Raw genomic sequence first — 15,649 nt, forward strand, 5'->3', positions numbered from 1 at the left:
ATGGGCGACAAAACCTATAACGTTTACAGCTTGCGTTACATCCCTATGGACGACACAACCTATAACGAAAACATCGTGCTTTACACCCCTACGGGGCACACCCTATAACGTAAACAGCGTGCGTTACATCCCTATGGGCGTCACGACCTATAACGTTAACAGCGTGCGTTACATCCCTATGGGGTGCACAACCTATAACGTTAACAGCGTGCGTTACATCCCTATGGGGGCACAGCCTATAACGTTAACAGCGTGCGTTAAATCCCTATTGAGTGCACAACCTATAACGTTAACAGCGTGCGTTACATCCCTATGGGGGGCACAACCTATAACGTAAACAGTGTGCGTTACATCCCTATGGGGTGCACAACCTATAATGTTAACAGCGTGCGTTACATCTCTATTGAGTGCACAACCTATAACGTTAACAGCGTGCGTTACATCCCTATGGGGGCACAACCTATAACGTAAACAGTGTGCGTTACATCCTTATGGGGTGCACAACCTATAACGTAAACATCGTGCGTGACATCCCTATGGGCGACAAAACCTATAACGTTAACAGCGTGCGTTACATCCCTATGAGGGACACAACCTATAACGTTTACAGCGTGCGTTACATCCCTATGGACGACACAACCTATAACGAAAACATCGTGCGTTACATCCCTCGAGGGCACACCCTATAACGTTAACAGCGTGCGTTACATCCCTATGGGCGACAAAACCTATAACGTTAACATCGTGCGTTACATCCTTATGGGCGACACAACCTATAACGTTTACAGCGTGCGTTACATCCCTATTGACGACACAACCTATAACGAAAACATCGTGCGTTACATCCCTACGGGGCACACCCTATAACGTAAACACCGTGCGTTACATCCCTATGGGTTTGGCAAAACCTATAACGTTTACAGAGTGCGTGACATCCCTATGGGGTGGGCACAACCTATAACGTTTACAGCACACGTGACGTCCCTATCGGACACAACCTATCACGTAAACAGCGTGCGTTACATCCCTATGGAGTGGGCACAACCTTTAACGTTAACAGTATGCGGTGCGTTACATCCCTATGGGGTGGGCACAACCTATCAAGTAAACAGCGCACGTGACATCCCTATGAATTGGGGGTTGGACACAACCTCATGATTGCACAAACAGAGTGTGTATCATCCCTTATAGGGATGGGCGTAACCTAAAATGTTGAAGGCGTGGGTTACATGCTTATTTAGCGCGGGCGAATCCAATGACGTAAACAGAGTGCGTTACTAAGCGTACTTAACATTCTTATCGGGGTAGGGCACAACCTATAACGCAAACATCGTGCGTTACACAGCGTACTTAACATTCCTTGTGGAGTAGGGCACAACCTATGACGTAAACAGCGTGCGTTACACAGCGTACTTAACATTCCTTGTGGAGTAGGGCACAACCTATAACGCAAACATCGTGCGTTACACAGCGTACTTAACATTCCTTGTGGAGTAGGGCACAACCTATAACGCAAACATCGTGAGTTACACAGCGTACTTAACATTCCTTGTGGAGTAGGGCACAACCTATGACGTAAACAGCGTGCGTTACACAGCGTACTAAACATTTCTAGTGGGGTAGGGCACAGTCTTTAACGCAAACAGAGTACGTTACATTCCTACTGGGGGATTCGAACAACCTTTAATATAAACAGCGTGCGCAACAATCTGCACTGCTACGCGAGTGACGCTGACGTCGTTGTTTTTGCTGTCATTTTAAAAACCTTTCGAAAGTATTAACCGTCAAAGGATATTAAAACTAACACGGAATTACAATAGCACTAATTTAGCATCAGGCTCTTCAAACTATCATTTGAGCATGACTACCTTTTGTGATACAGTTTTATTTCAGTATTATGCATAACACACATTTTATACCATCATTGAAAATACATTTGATATGATATCAATAAATATAATTTTAATAAGTGTCTGCTATGAAGATATTACTCCAATATGCATATCGGTATATGTTACACATGAGATGGAAATGTTTTATTTTAGTTTTGTTACATAAGGAAAATAAAGTTTTGTAAAAAAAATAAGCCAAAATAATTAGTCAAATAATAAAAAAAATCCAATAAAGTAAGAAATGTAAGAACATGTAAGGTTTCCTTTATCAATTCAATACAATAATGAGTTAACAGAAATATTTATTTTCAAATTACTCTATAAAAAGTACTTGCTTTGTCATAGTAACAATATTTTCAATCACTACGATCGTAATAAAATTCAAGTTCAGTGATATAAGTAATGAATTATGTATCAACTGTTACATTGCTTGGTATGAGTGTGTGACGTAACACAACAAGGGAGTAAGCCATTTAACATAAAGTCACAGTGTGCCTTGAAATATTTCAAGTGCAGCCATGTTCATGAAAGGGTGTTGTCCTTGAATTTTGGTATTTTCCATCTTTAAACAATGTCATTTAAATCCAGTGTACAATAATTATAACTGTCATGTAGAAAAATTCTGGACACGGCCGAGGAATTATACGTAGAAAAGTACTAGTTATGCCCCAGGATATATACGTAGAACGAAACAAGTAACGCCTGAGAAATTATTCGTTAAAAGATACTAGTCAGCCCCAAGGAATTATACGTAGAAAGATACTAGTTACGCTCAAAGAATTAAACGTAAAATGATACTAGTTACGCCCGAGGAATTATACATAGAAAGATACTAGTTACGCCCGAGGAATTATACATAGAAAGATACTAGTTACGCCCGAGAAATTATACGTACAAATACTAGTTACGCCCGAGGAATACTACGTAGAAAGATGCTGGACCCGCTGTGGAAAAATACGTAGAAAGATGCTGGACACGCCCGAGGAATTATACGTAGAAAGATGCTAGACACGCCCGAGGAATAATATATAGGGCTAATACACCTTTATGAGGTCGTTACCATCTGCAAAGGCCCGCAAAAGGGTTAACAGCCCGATTGCGTAGCACGAGGGTTGTAAACTATTCTAAGGGCCTTTGCAGATGGTAACGACCGAAAAAGGTGTATTATCGCTATTATTGCATAAAATTCAAACAATGAGTAACTTTTGTGTAAAAAAACTGTTAAATGTCACGAAAATGCAAAACAGTTAGTTCAAAATAACCTCAATCACAGGTACTTGTGTGTATATCACGAATTATGTCATTGAAAAAGTTTTACATTAAGCTCGATTAGGGCCGCAACATAACTCGACAGTTGCATTTTTGTTTCGACGCCATTCTTTCAGTGTTCAGTCGATTGGAAAGTGTGTTTGTTTTTTAGACATTTACTGGATTACTTGGATTATTTGCAGCTATATATATATATATTACCTATCGGGTAATCGAATAATTACCGATAAAGTCCTACCTTAACATTTATATGTTTTGGCAACTAATTTAAACCGGAAAAAAATGTTAAAATGTTCTGAATAAAATGTACAGCATCTTTAGCATCAGAGAAAAAAAATATTTGAAAACTTTGTTCATTGCAAACGAAGTAATGGAATCATGTCCAGTTTTGTTATTTTCTGAATAAAATCGACATAAATGACTAAAAATTGTAGAAGACTTAAACGTTGTAGACTTAATTTAGTGCCTTTAAAGCAAACAAATAGTCAAAACAACCGCAGAAAGTACTATCTAGTAAACACACCTCAGCTTGCCAGGAAATGCAAACATATGTAAGCATGTAATATGTAAGTTATGTATCGTTTATTTCATTTTTTGATATTTGTATACAGCTATATATTCTGAAAAATGTTTTTGTGCAAAAATTTGCATCATTGACCCACTTTCGGTCAGAAACCAGGTCGCTAAGCCTCCATTGTTATGATGCGGGCCCTGATAGCACTTATGTAAAACAAAAAGCCGGGCATTAGCGACCCGTGAATTTACTGAATAATGCACGTTTTCTACCGATAACGCCCGGGTTTTTGCGTTTTAACACACCACGATAACGGACCAAAAACACACATGTTATGCAATAATACGCAGAAAGATGCTGCACACGCCCCACGAATTATATGTAGAACGATACTGGACACGTCCGTGGAATTATACACAGAAAGATACCGGACACGTCCGAGAAATAATACACAGACAGATACAAGCCATATACACAGTTTGTTCATATCTGAATGAATGTAAGTCAAACTTGTGTCAGATAAATGTAATTACTTTTGGAAAATAAAACTATACCTTAAACTTTTTCCCTTTCCCCTCTATGTATGATGATTTGTGGAACAATTTAAAAGTCAGCAGAAGTGTAAGACTAATGCAATATAAGTTATCTTGAGCCCGTCATCAACAAGGCGTATTTACATACAACAAATAACAACACTTTGATTAACAGTAGGCTTTACTACATCCACGACGTTTATCCATATAAATACAGTTAACTAAAGTATTGACATAAAAAGAAAAAGCCATCACAGACAATATATGAATGTTCTTAATAGAGAAATAAATACTGATAACATTGCAATGTATAAATACTTTTATAGACAAATAAAGATAATGTAAAACAATGAATTATAAATGAATCAAAACAATCATGAACTATCTATTAAGACTATGACATAACATTAAACAATTTAATTGGTTTAGCAAGCATTCACTAATCGTCTAAAGGCGGTTTTCGAGTATCTGGGCAATGCATTTCTCTTATTGGAAAATATCAATCAACAACATATTACAAAATCACAGATTTGCCTTTTAAATACATCAAATGTTTTCAAACAACAAGTTGAAATAAAACGTCCGTTATAACGAGCTCAACAAACATACTTTAATTCCGACAAAACACGTGACTTCATCAATAATACAAAAAAACTACAGAGACAATCACTTCAGTCAAAAATCATGAACGCAAAAGACTCCTTGATACACAATATATAAATTATGTATACTAAACAGGAAATACAAAGTTCTGCACAATATATTATTGCTCGCCGAAATGGGACCAATCAACTGACCCAAACACAAAATTTCCAGAAGCAGGACATAAAGCCCGCACGTAAAAGCTTTAATGCTCTGTTTCTCGTCATGGTTATTTTTTTTAACTTATATCTCTTGTCTACTTTTTATATGTATCATTGCATCAGTTAATCGTTTGATTGTGTCTTAACTTTGTACACCTGGAAATCAAAACCTTTATATTAAAATAAATATTGCTTAAACCAACACAATACCAGACGTGTGTTGCAACGACGATTAATTTAATACTTAATAATACAATAATGTGATTTTCACATGCCACAATTTTACCCCATATAAAGTTGTATCTTTTCCAAAATTTTGATGTGTGAAGAAAGAATATGCAAATAAATATACTGAACAAAATTACAAACACACATATTTGGCCTAGAATGATTGTAGAACAACATTTAGTTTACATGTGTACATATTCAGAATGACACAAAAATTAAATGTGTCAACAGGCATCAACATTTGACATTATTGTCATGACAAGCGTATTTGTATAACGGACATCTTAAGCACTATCACTAGCTACTAGTCATAAACGGTATGCTGTACCCCGTATATAAATGCATTACATAGATGGGGGAATCACTTCATACTATACATTAACGGTTTGCTGTACCTTTTATCTGTATGCATTACATACATGGAGGAAGCTAGTTTAGGTAACAAACTCTTCTTCTTGACAAAATAAAGAGAAATCTTTGTGGTATAAATGCAATGAAGTTGCTAGATAATTGAACATGTAGATTTAAAAGGTTTGGTACATTCATGCATTCGCCCTACGAATTGTTTTGGCTCGGGCTTAGAAAAAGGCAGTCAAATAAATGTTTAATTAACAACAAAATTACACGCATAGGTGTCTTCTTTTCCAAGAAAGAGTCAAGTATTATGCGGCCCGCATAATACTTGACTCTTTCTTGGAAAAGAAAACACCAGTACCATAACAAGAAATAACGTTCAGTGAATACGGGTTGTTGTTTTTCTTATAATTTGACGTAATACAATGAAAACTGAAGGACCATGCCCAGTAGTACAACCATAATGTATGAACCCTGTTTACAGGCATAGAGTTAGGGCCAAACGACAATGAACGAGAGACGAAAATGTACAGACACCACAAACATACATTACAATCGCTTAATCAATGAATGATTGGATTACCGCCTTAGATCACAGAAGCTCGAGTTCACTGGGCCATGAGTCAAATGGAGGTTTAAACAAGTGTATATGCGCATAACCTCACACTTTCGCAACATTTACAATGGTCATACTGTTACCACTGCGTTTACACTTTGACAATCACACTATCACAATATAAAGGCATTATCGCTATATTATACAATGTATCAAAATGCATGCCATAAATATGTAAAGCTATCATGAGAACCGACATCTTCATTTTACAGAAAATAATTTAACACAACAAAAATGATCGAATTGAAATCATACTGCTTTAACAAATGTCAGCGACATCAGTGTTTCAGATAAAGATATGTACATTTATAAACGAAAATACCATTGGATTAGAATCAATAACATTGTACGTCTGTTTTTACGATGTACAATGATCCAAAGCCACAGAAATCAATTTCGGTTACAATACGGTTACAATACAATTCCCTTTGCCATCTATTGATACTTTGTCCTCGAGGAGAAATTCGGCCGACGCCATGTTTGTTTACTTTTTTTGACAGCGCGTATAAATATATATTGTCTGTGATGCAGTTACCCAATTTATATATGTATAACACTAGTTACATATGAACAATATTGCATGGAGTTACTACTGCATGGATCACTACTGCGCCGTAAGTTATGTTATAAAAGCAATTAAATGATAAATGAATAAATAAATCACAAAATACCATTTCAAATTATGACAAAAAATAAGTTAAGCAAACATTTAACTTTTGGCTGTCGCTGTGTTCTTCTGCATGCAATCTTACAACATATTATGGCGTTACAAAGCAAAGTGTACAAAGCAATTCCATCAGTCGAACAAGAATACATGATATGTGCAGCCATATCACCAAAACAAATCACAAAGCTAATTCAGATAAGCATTGCAAAAACATAACTTATATAATACACATGCAGTACAGAGAATAAATAAATTCGCACCAGACGACTGACTGACGTGGTAACATTTGAATAATATATGTTTTGGACAATGCAGTACCACGAAAGGGAAACGCGCTCAGCGACTATTATATTAGTTGTTTATCATAATCACCAGATTGCTATACTTTGACATAGCCACAACTTTTACAATTATCACAATGAATTATACACGATAGCTATGACGTGCAATGTATCACAATGCATACTATAAATATTTGATTTACAAATATAAATTAAATAACACAATTGATAATAATGGAACGATTTGAAGCATTTTGCTTCAACGAATGTCATTCAAGTTAGTGTCAATATGAATAACAGCACACTTTAAAACGCACATTAAACGAAAGAAATAAGAGTTAACAACAATTTTATTTTGGTATTTAAAACGGCATTGATAATTAACTATATCTAGTAGCTGTAGTTTGTAATTCATAAAGCAAAATGTTTCATCAAACGCAAAAATGACACCAGCAGTTTAAACATTCGCAAGTCTTTCAGCAACAACAGCCTCCAAGTCTTCAAATGTAAATTCCTCGATTCTGCAATTGAGTTTTTTCCATTTCTTAAACGAGCGGCCTTTTCCTAAATGGTCAACGATCCTGAAATTCTTTAGATCTACCAGTGGAAACTCAGAGGATTTGTAAGTGCAAATCGATCCGAGTCTCCGTTGGCATTCCTCGTTTGCGCAATACAAGGCCCCTCCATATTGGGCGCCTTCTTGTTCAATAAAGGAAGGAGCCCCTCTTTTGAGGCTAAGGCGTCGTTTTGCTTCTTCATCAATAATAACATGATGTGCATATTTTATGACCCTAATATCGTCAGACAAGCAAATAAAGGAACTGCAGTTTAAGCATTCAAAGCGGACACCTGTAGCTGCCGTATTTAGCTCTCTTTCTTCTACTTGTTTTTCTTCCTCTTGTTTCATTCTTTCTTGAATTTCTAAGAGCTCTCTCTCCCAGACGTTTGCATGATCTTGAATAAACACCTGCAGGTCTGGAACAACCTTATTCATAAGTTCCTCACATTGACGATTCTTTTCTTCTTTTTCCAGAATCCAAGACCCCTCCTCCGCAATGACATAATACAAGCTATCTTTTGCTCTCGCCCGCCCTGAAGTTGGTATATTTTCAATAAAGATTATCAGCATAGATGAATGTACCGGAAAAACTATTGAACACATTGATTCTTAATATTATTTATAACATGACATTATTATCATATTATGAATAATTTCTCGTATAATTATATTTAATTCTTCCATAAACGCTGTTTTTATCTCGATCGGTGTATTCACAAGTATACTAAATATTTCGGGTTATAGCTGTCGTAATAATAGAGCTAAAATAAATGAGTTTATGTGTCTTAATTTCATCGGTTCGCTGATATGTCAATTTTAACGTTTCCAACTATTTGTCTTCAAGTGTTTACCTCTCGATTGAAGTCTGACGATTTCATTAGTGACATGCTCATAACGAATCACAAGGTTGCATTTAGATATATCAAGACCCTCCTCAGCTACAGACGTCGCAATAAGAAGTCGGTGTTGTCCATCCTTAAAGTACTGCAACACATCTTTCTGGCCACTCTTCGTCATCCCTAAACAGAAACAACTTGAATTGCTGGTTCAATATATGTAAGTAGGAAATCACCTTGTACGTAATAACCATTCTTTCACAAATTGGTCCTGGCGAAATGTCAACAACTTTAGAGCATTAACGTCATTGATCTTTTGGGAAACCAAATCTTTTCCTAGTGTTATTACAAAGCTGTTCACCAAATCTGTTAAAATCACAAACGTTAATTTATTTTGATTAGGTAGCAAACACTAATCAAAAGAAGCAATAATCATTGTCATGCGTTGAACATGGTGTTCATCATTTATCTGAACCATGCTTTGAATATGTTATATTTGCAAATTTACACATTTCATTTGCATTGGTTTTATCTGAATATCATTTGAGACGTTATCTTTTTACTGTTACTTATTCTCTGATGCCAGCACAGTAGTCGCACATAAAAGACCGATTATATAGTAGTGTATAATATTCCGGCGTTTTTACATCAATAATAAATGCAACGTGACGAATAAGAAAAGTAAATCAGTGTATATTTAGCCTTCACCCAATTGTACTACAAAGGAGCAAAATGTGTAGTAAATTAAGTAACAGAAGCTATTGATCACACGATCAAACTTGACCCAGATGTTATGACTACAAGCACTGTCATCAAACTCCATCATAAATGAGTAAGAAATATTGAAGTTATTGTCTACACAAGATAAACCGATGTTTTGATGTAAAAGGGACATAACGCTGAGAGAACTGAGTCGGTTCACCCAACGATAAAAAAGATCGATAGATTGTGCCCACAACAACTGTCACCGAGTTTTATCATGTTGGATACAAAATATTAACACAATCGTCTACACAAGACATACAAATACTATTTTGTAACATATAACTCTGGATCTACTTACGCCATTTACCCAGCGATCGAACTTAACCGATACATTATGCCTATACTCTGTCACCTCATCGTGATTGGATAATGAATACATGTACTTTATTTATATAACTTCTTCATTATTTATGAAATTCAAATACCATACCTCCAACTGAAGCGGATGCACTTTGTCCAACGAAATCGGAAGCATTTAGAATGTCCAAACAATCTGTTTCGTTCACCCATCTAACCAACGCTAGAGCCAATTCACGCGTTCGCACAAATATAATTCCTCTGCCATTCTTGTCATCGCAAAGAACTCTAGAGAGTATTCGCTCAAGTTCGAGCAGTTTGGGGTTTTCTAGTTCCCTGTCGAATGTTTCTTCACGAAGCTCTACAAAAGATATGTGTGAATGCTTGTAATGCAACATGCAGGGTGTAACCACTTTTTTTGGCACATCATCTTTTTAAACAGTTATTTGAACTAGAGGTGTTACGATATAAACAGAACTAAACATTCAGCGTTATTCGGTATGCAGTTTCAGAAAATAATTATCTAGAATATGTGAAACAGGTTTCGAGAAGAAAATGAAGGAAATTAAAACACTCTCATGCATTATAAAGCTTCCTTAACCCGTTGGTGTTCGCAAATAAGGTATTTTGGCGCGAAAGTTAAAAGCTTAATTGAATAAATAAATCGTAAGTAATTCAGGAATAAGTACCGTGCATTGGTCAATAATTGTAGCTTTGTGAAAAATACATAATAGCAAATAAAATCAATCGTTGGGTCTACAAAATTAGAAAAAAACACCGATCGATGAGCTGGTAGGATACTCTTTGTTAAAAATCTACAACCTGTAGATATTTGGATTATTATAAGTGCCTCGGTAATGATGTTATGCTCTTTTAAATTACGCTATTCTGATATTGTTTTGTAGGAGAATGAAAATCAACAAAAATGCACATTTTGGTTCTAAATTGTGCTTGGTTGTATATTAGAAAGAAAATAATAAAAGAGAAGAAAACACAACGTAAATGCTTAATTTTTATTTGAACATTGTCACATCAACATTTTAATGTGCACTGAATAGTCGATAGCTGATTATAAATCAGTTTGAATTCGGGTTCATAACGTAAACTTCAACTGCACCCTTAGCTGTCAATCACATTTACTTCCCGCAGTGCAGAGGGAACAGCGCACTTCGAAAAATAGAGGACTGTATCAAATCATGTAGACCGACAAACTACTCTCTACGAAATTAAAAGGTTGTAGTTACCGTAAGATCTACTTTACATAAAATGGAGCTACAGTATATGGGGCGAACCATCGACTACCATTGGCCCACAAATATGTGGGAACACCAAAGAGTACATCATATTGGCGTTCCACAGAAAATGGTGCGAGCTTTCCCTGCTGTAGTTCGCCAAAAGGATCTCTAACATAGACTTATTATTTAGACTTAAATTTATGGCCAGCCAACAGCCATGGCCGATCCCACAAAGGAGGGAAATGAAATCCACATTATGGCCTATCTCTGAAAAGTCCCATCTACCGTGGCTAAAAATGACGTCACTAAGCTTAATATGAAGTCATCTGATACACAACACGACGTATGCGTTGTCGGATTAAAACGGCGGTCTTCCAAAGAGGGGAAATTTCGATAAAAAGATACAGATTTTGAGCTATTTTCGTGCTGAATATCATCGGATTTATCCCTGGTTGAATTTAAATGCCAACACGAAATAAAACATTTAAACAACAATTTCCAAACATTCATGATCATTATTCATATAAATGTGATATGTTTACTGTACATGTTTAAGCTTGACGTTCTGTTACATTGTAAAGTATGTAATTTTATTTTGGGGAGTAATAGTTGTATTGGAAAATGTGTTGGATGCTGCCCCGAATCTTCCGCTGTTCCCGTTTATATGGTACATAACGCAATTTTGACCACGTTCATGAGATAAGCCAAGATTGTGGTTCAATAGATCTAAGTCGTACCAATATAAATATATCGTACTGCATCAATGAACAAGTTAATTACTGAATTTACAATAGTTACCATCATAAAGAGCCATGAGAAAGTCGTCTGTAGGATGTTCTGCTCGAACTACCCTGAAGTCTTCCATAAACTCTTTAAGAATAACCAGTGCATCTCTTATCCTCGCATCACTATGCACCATTAACGCTTTGTTGTACACCTGGAATGACAAATAAAACTACATATGGTTCCTTTTTCAAACTCCATATATTTAGAAATGCATACACTGGAGAGTAACTTGTACTCATTCTTTTAAGCTATCAAAAATCCAAGCCCTTTACTGATTGAAATGGTAAAACTGACAAGCGTTTTGTTAATGAGTGTTCTGAACCAAATAATCTACCAAACCCTTCTAGTTATAAAATGGTTGTTTGACTCATATGTATGTGCGAACTGCATTAAACATAACAGCGCGAAGCGAACGCTTCTCTGTTGTATTTTTCGTCGAAAAAGGCACCTACGTCAATACTTAAGTTGTACATGTATAAGGTACTTGCTGTACAAGCGCGTAATATATCAGACAACATTATTTCAAACCTTTTATGAGTTATTAAATTTAAGTGTTTGTACGCCGTCGGCGATAACATTTTGACAATGCATTCGACTTCTTCTCTTTGGAAAATAAAATAATAAAAATTGAAATTGTTACCTCTAAATGTAACCGACAAGGATTTATCACTCGACGAATGTCTTTTGATCGGACCTTTGCAATATGTTTCACGAACTCAGCATTCCATTGCAGGTATTTGTCGGTTCCAAATGTCGGTGGAAATCTGCATTTTGTCTTTATAAATTCATCCTCTGGAGCAGCATCCCGTAAAGCTAGATTCATAAAACAGCAATTATAACTTAAAACCCTGCACAAGTAAATTTCTTCAAATCAAGGTAAAAAGAGCGCCGCAGAATGTGCACATTATGCATATTGTCATTAATATTATGTATACAATGTTCCATGTAATTATACTGAACGGAATTACAGGCTATGCTATACATGTTCCTGTTACTACTGCACTAGTTAATAGTAACACATGTACAATGTTTCATGTAAATAAGGTTATTATGTTATGGCAGAGTTGAACCTTGGGAAAAAAATATTTTCAATTTTCAAGGGGCATAACAAAGATGCCATCGATGACGACACCAACGCAAGACCATAACTCATCTAAATCAGTTTTAAAGCTTTCTTCAGATCTAACAAAACTCACAAAACAACATCCTCATCGTCATTATGCTTAAAACTTTATAAATGTAATATCAGTTTCTTGTTAGTTATTTGTCAAAAACTTAAGCCTGTTATAAAAATTGAATAACTACTTATACAGTGAATTTACCTCGATGTGTCGCCATATGTGCGTCGATGCGCCTCGATGTGTCGCCATATGTGCGTCGATGCGCCTCGATGTGTCGCCATATGTGCGTCGATGCGCCTCGATGTGTCGCCATATGTGCGTCGATGCGCCTCGATGTGTCGCCATATGTGCGTCGATGCGCCTCGATGTGTCGCCATATGTGCGTCGATGCGCCTCGATGTGTCGCCATATGTGCGTCGATGCGCCTCGATGTGTCGCCATATGTGCGTCGATGCGCCTCGATGTGTCGCCATATGTGCGTCGATGCGCCTCGATGTGTCGCCATATGTGCGTCGATGCGCCTCGATGTGTCGCCATATGTGCGTCGATGCGCCTCGATGTGTCGCCATATGTGCGTCGATGCGCTTGGCTATTTCTTCGACAGCATTTTTGAACGAATCGTCAGCTCTTCCAGGCACTGGCAATAGTTCTATAATAACAAAGGCACTTTATTCCATTAAAAAAAAACAGGTTTCCTTTACGATATATATAACGTAATTCTATATCACACTTGTTATCAAGTTTTGCATCAATCGAAAATTAACCATTTAGACTTATTAGAATGAAAATTCCATTGCCAAAACTCCAGCGCGTTTATCATTGCCCCAATGACACCAAACGAAATTAATGAGAATAAACCGTCTGCTTACCTTCAACCGGTGGGTTCACATATGATTTCAATTCCTGAATTGTTTTGGGGTTTCTCACAGTACAGAGAAACTTTGCGTCCATGTTTGCCATAATTCTCTTCATATGATCTACTCCTTGGCCCAGTTCAGTCTTTCCACCAACGCCCAAGGATGCTGTTAGTCCAACGATCTACAAAGAGGGGATATAATTCAGAATTTATAAACACATTAAGAAGCTTAATATAATCGTCTGTTTATTAATACTTAACAACAACTAACTGAACAGGCTTCGTAAAACTTCTTCAATGTATAAATGAAATTCCGCGGTATCGGATGCGTTGTTTAGTTTAATCATATTTTATTGCTTTTTTGTAATTATCTTGCATACAATTTACACGTACACTAACAATCAAATAAAACAAAAAAACAAATAGGCTACAAGCTATTACAACATTAGTTTCAACCATTCCCAGGCGTTATTATAGCGTCAATGCCGTTTAAATCTTTGATTACTAGTAACTAGTAACTAGAAGAATAAAAAAAACGTTAATTACTTTAGAAAAAAAAAGAGTTGGTTGCCACCAAAAGAGAAAAAAATACAGTGTTATAACATACCAGACCATTTATATCGTGATTGAGGCTGATATCAAAAGAAACGTTTCGTTAATTTTATGTACTTAAGAACTTCAATAAAAAGCACACTGTTTTCATCGACTGTGTTATCTTCTATCCCAAATAATAATTTTGATGTACTTAAAGGATGAAATATTCGAGTATTTCGAAAAAAAACACGCGTTATTCGCCGTATCTACTACATTTAAAGAAATAATGTTCTGCATCTTCTGTGCCTTGTCCACAGTCACAAATATGATTATCACGAAGAAAGTTTATGTGGAGATGTGCATTTAGGTTGCTACAAGCATTTCTGATTCTTGAATGGTGGATATTTGAAGGTCTGTCCCCGACAAGATAATATTTCGGAACAATTGAGCCTTGGTATGTATCTTTTAAACATGCCTTAAATTCATTAAGTGTGTTACTGTTACGAAGGTGAATATCAAGCCGGTTCCACAAATCGATGGATGATGGGATTGTTAATTTCGAATAAACACTTAAACGTCTAGGTATGGTGATATAATAATGTCTGTTTCGAAGCGGATAATTGGTTGTTTGTTTAATGGTCTGGATGTGTTGTCTGCTTACGCCATAGTTAAATCAATTTTAAATAAACAAAAATGCCAAGGGACCAATACTAGCAGATTGATCAACAGGGGGGAGAGGGGAATTGTCACACAAACAAACTTGATTGAAATTTTCTGCATACAAACACTGTCAGAAAGTTTCAACATGATTTGGTGATAAATGCTAAAGTTATTGTCTGCATAAAATGTAAATCTTCTATTTTTAGATGAAAACCTAGCATGACTGGGAACTACTTAATTAATTCACTCCGAGATCATTCATGAAAAAGACATTATACCCCATCATTCATCACGATTGGACAATAAAAAAATTAAGTTATTACAGAAAATGGTTTAAACATTACTCTAGATTTATTTACCCGACGATCGACATTGAACGATACATTGTGCTCACACACAATATAACCAAGTTTCGTTAGATTTTGATAATCAATTCATGAGTTATTGTCCGCACATTCAACTACTATTTTTTTAACTTGAAGCTGCACTCTCACAAATTAAAGCCTTAAGCAAAAATGAAATTCCCGGCAGTGTTTCTAACAATTGAGATCTGTTTGAATGTGAGTTATTTTATATGACTGAAGTGAAGGAATTTATGCCAAAATCAGCTTAATCTGAGACCAAAAAAATAACAAGAGTAACGCCTGCGGGTGCTGAACGCTCGTCTTGGTTTATCCTTTAACGGTTGTTTTTATTTCATTTCTAACATTTGATAGTGAACAGGTATTCCAAAGTTTAAAAGTGATAGCTTTGATAGTTTGCATGTAAATGACCCAAGCACAATCTTAAACAATGGCTTTATATCGCTCACCTTGGTAAAATTGTAGACTTGTTGACAATTAA

General features: G+C 36.1%; 1 protein-coding gene across 1 annotated transcript in view; it reads right to left on the reverse strand.

Moving 5' to 3' along the window:
- LOC128210869 (interferon-induced helicase C domain-containing protein 1-like) overlaps nt 1-13,399 on the reverse strand; it is a 36,623-nt gene extending 23,224 nt beyond the window's left edge. The window contains 4 exon segments of the mRNA XM_052915223.1: nt 9,748-9,975; nt 11,648-11,786; nt 12,276-12,448; nt 12,958-13,399. Coding sequence (XP_052771183.1) covers nt 9,748-9,975; nt 11,648-11,786; nt 12,276-12,448; nt 12,958-13,261 — 844 coding nt within the window. The 5' untranslated portion in view covers nt 13,262-13,399.
- Nucleotides 13,400-15,649: the final 2,250 nt, after the last annotated feature.

The sequence above is a fragment of the Mya arenaria genome, chromosome 12 (genome assembly GCF_026914265.1).
Source record: "Mya arenaria isolate MELC-2E11 chromosome 12, ASM2691426v1".
Classification (NCBI taxonomy): Eukaryota; Metazoa; Mollusca; class Bivalvia; order Myida; family Myidae; genus Mya; species Mya arenaria.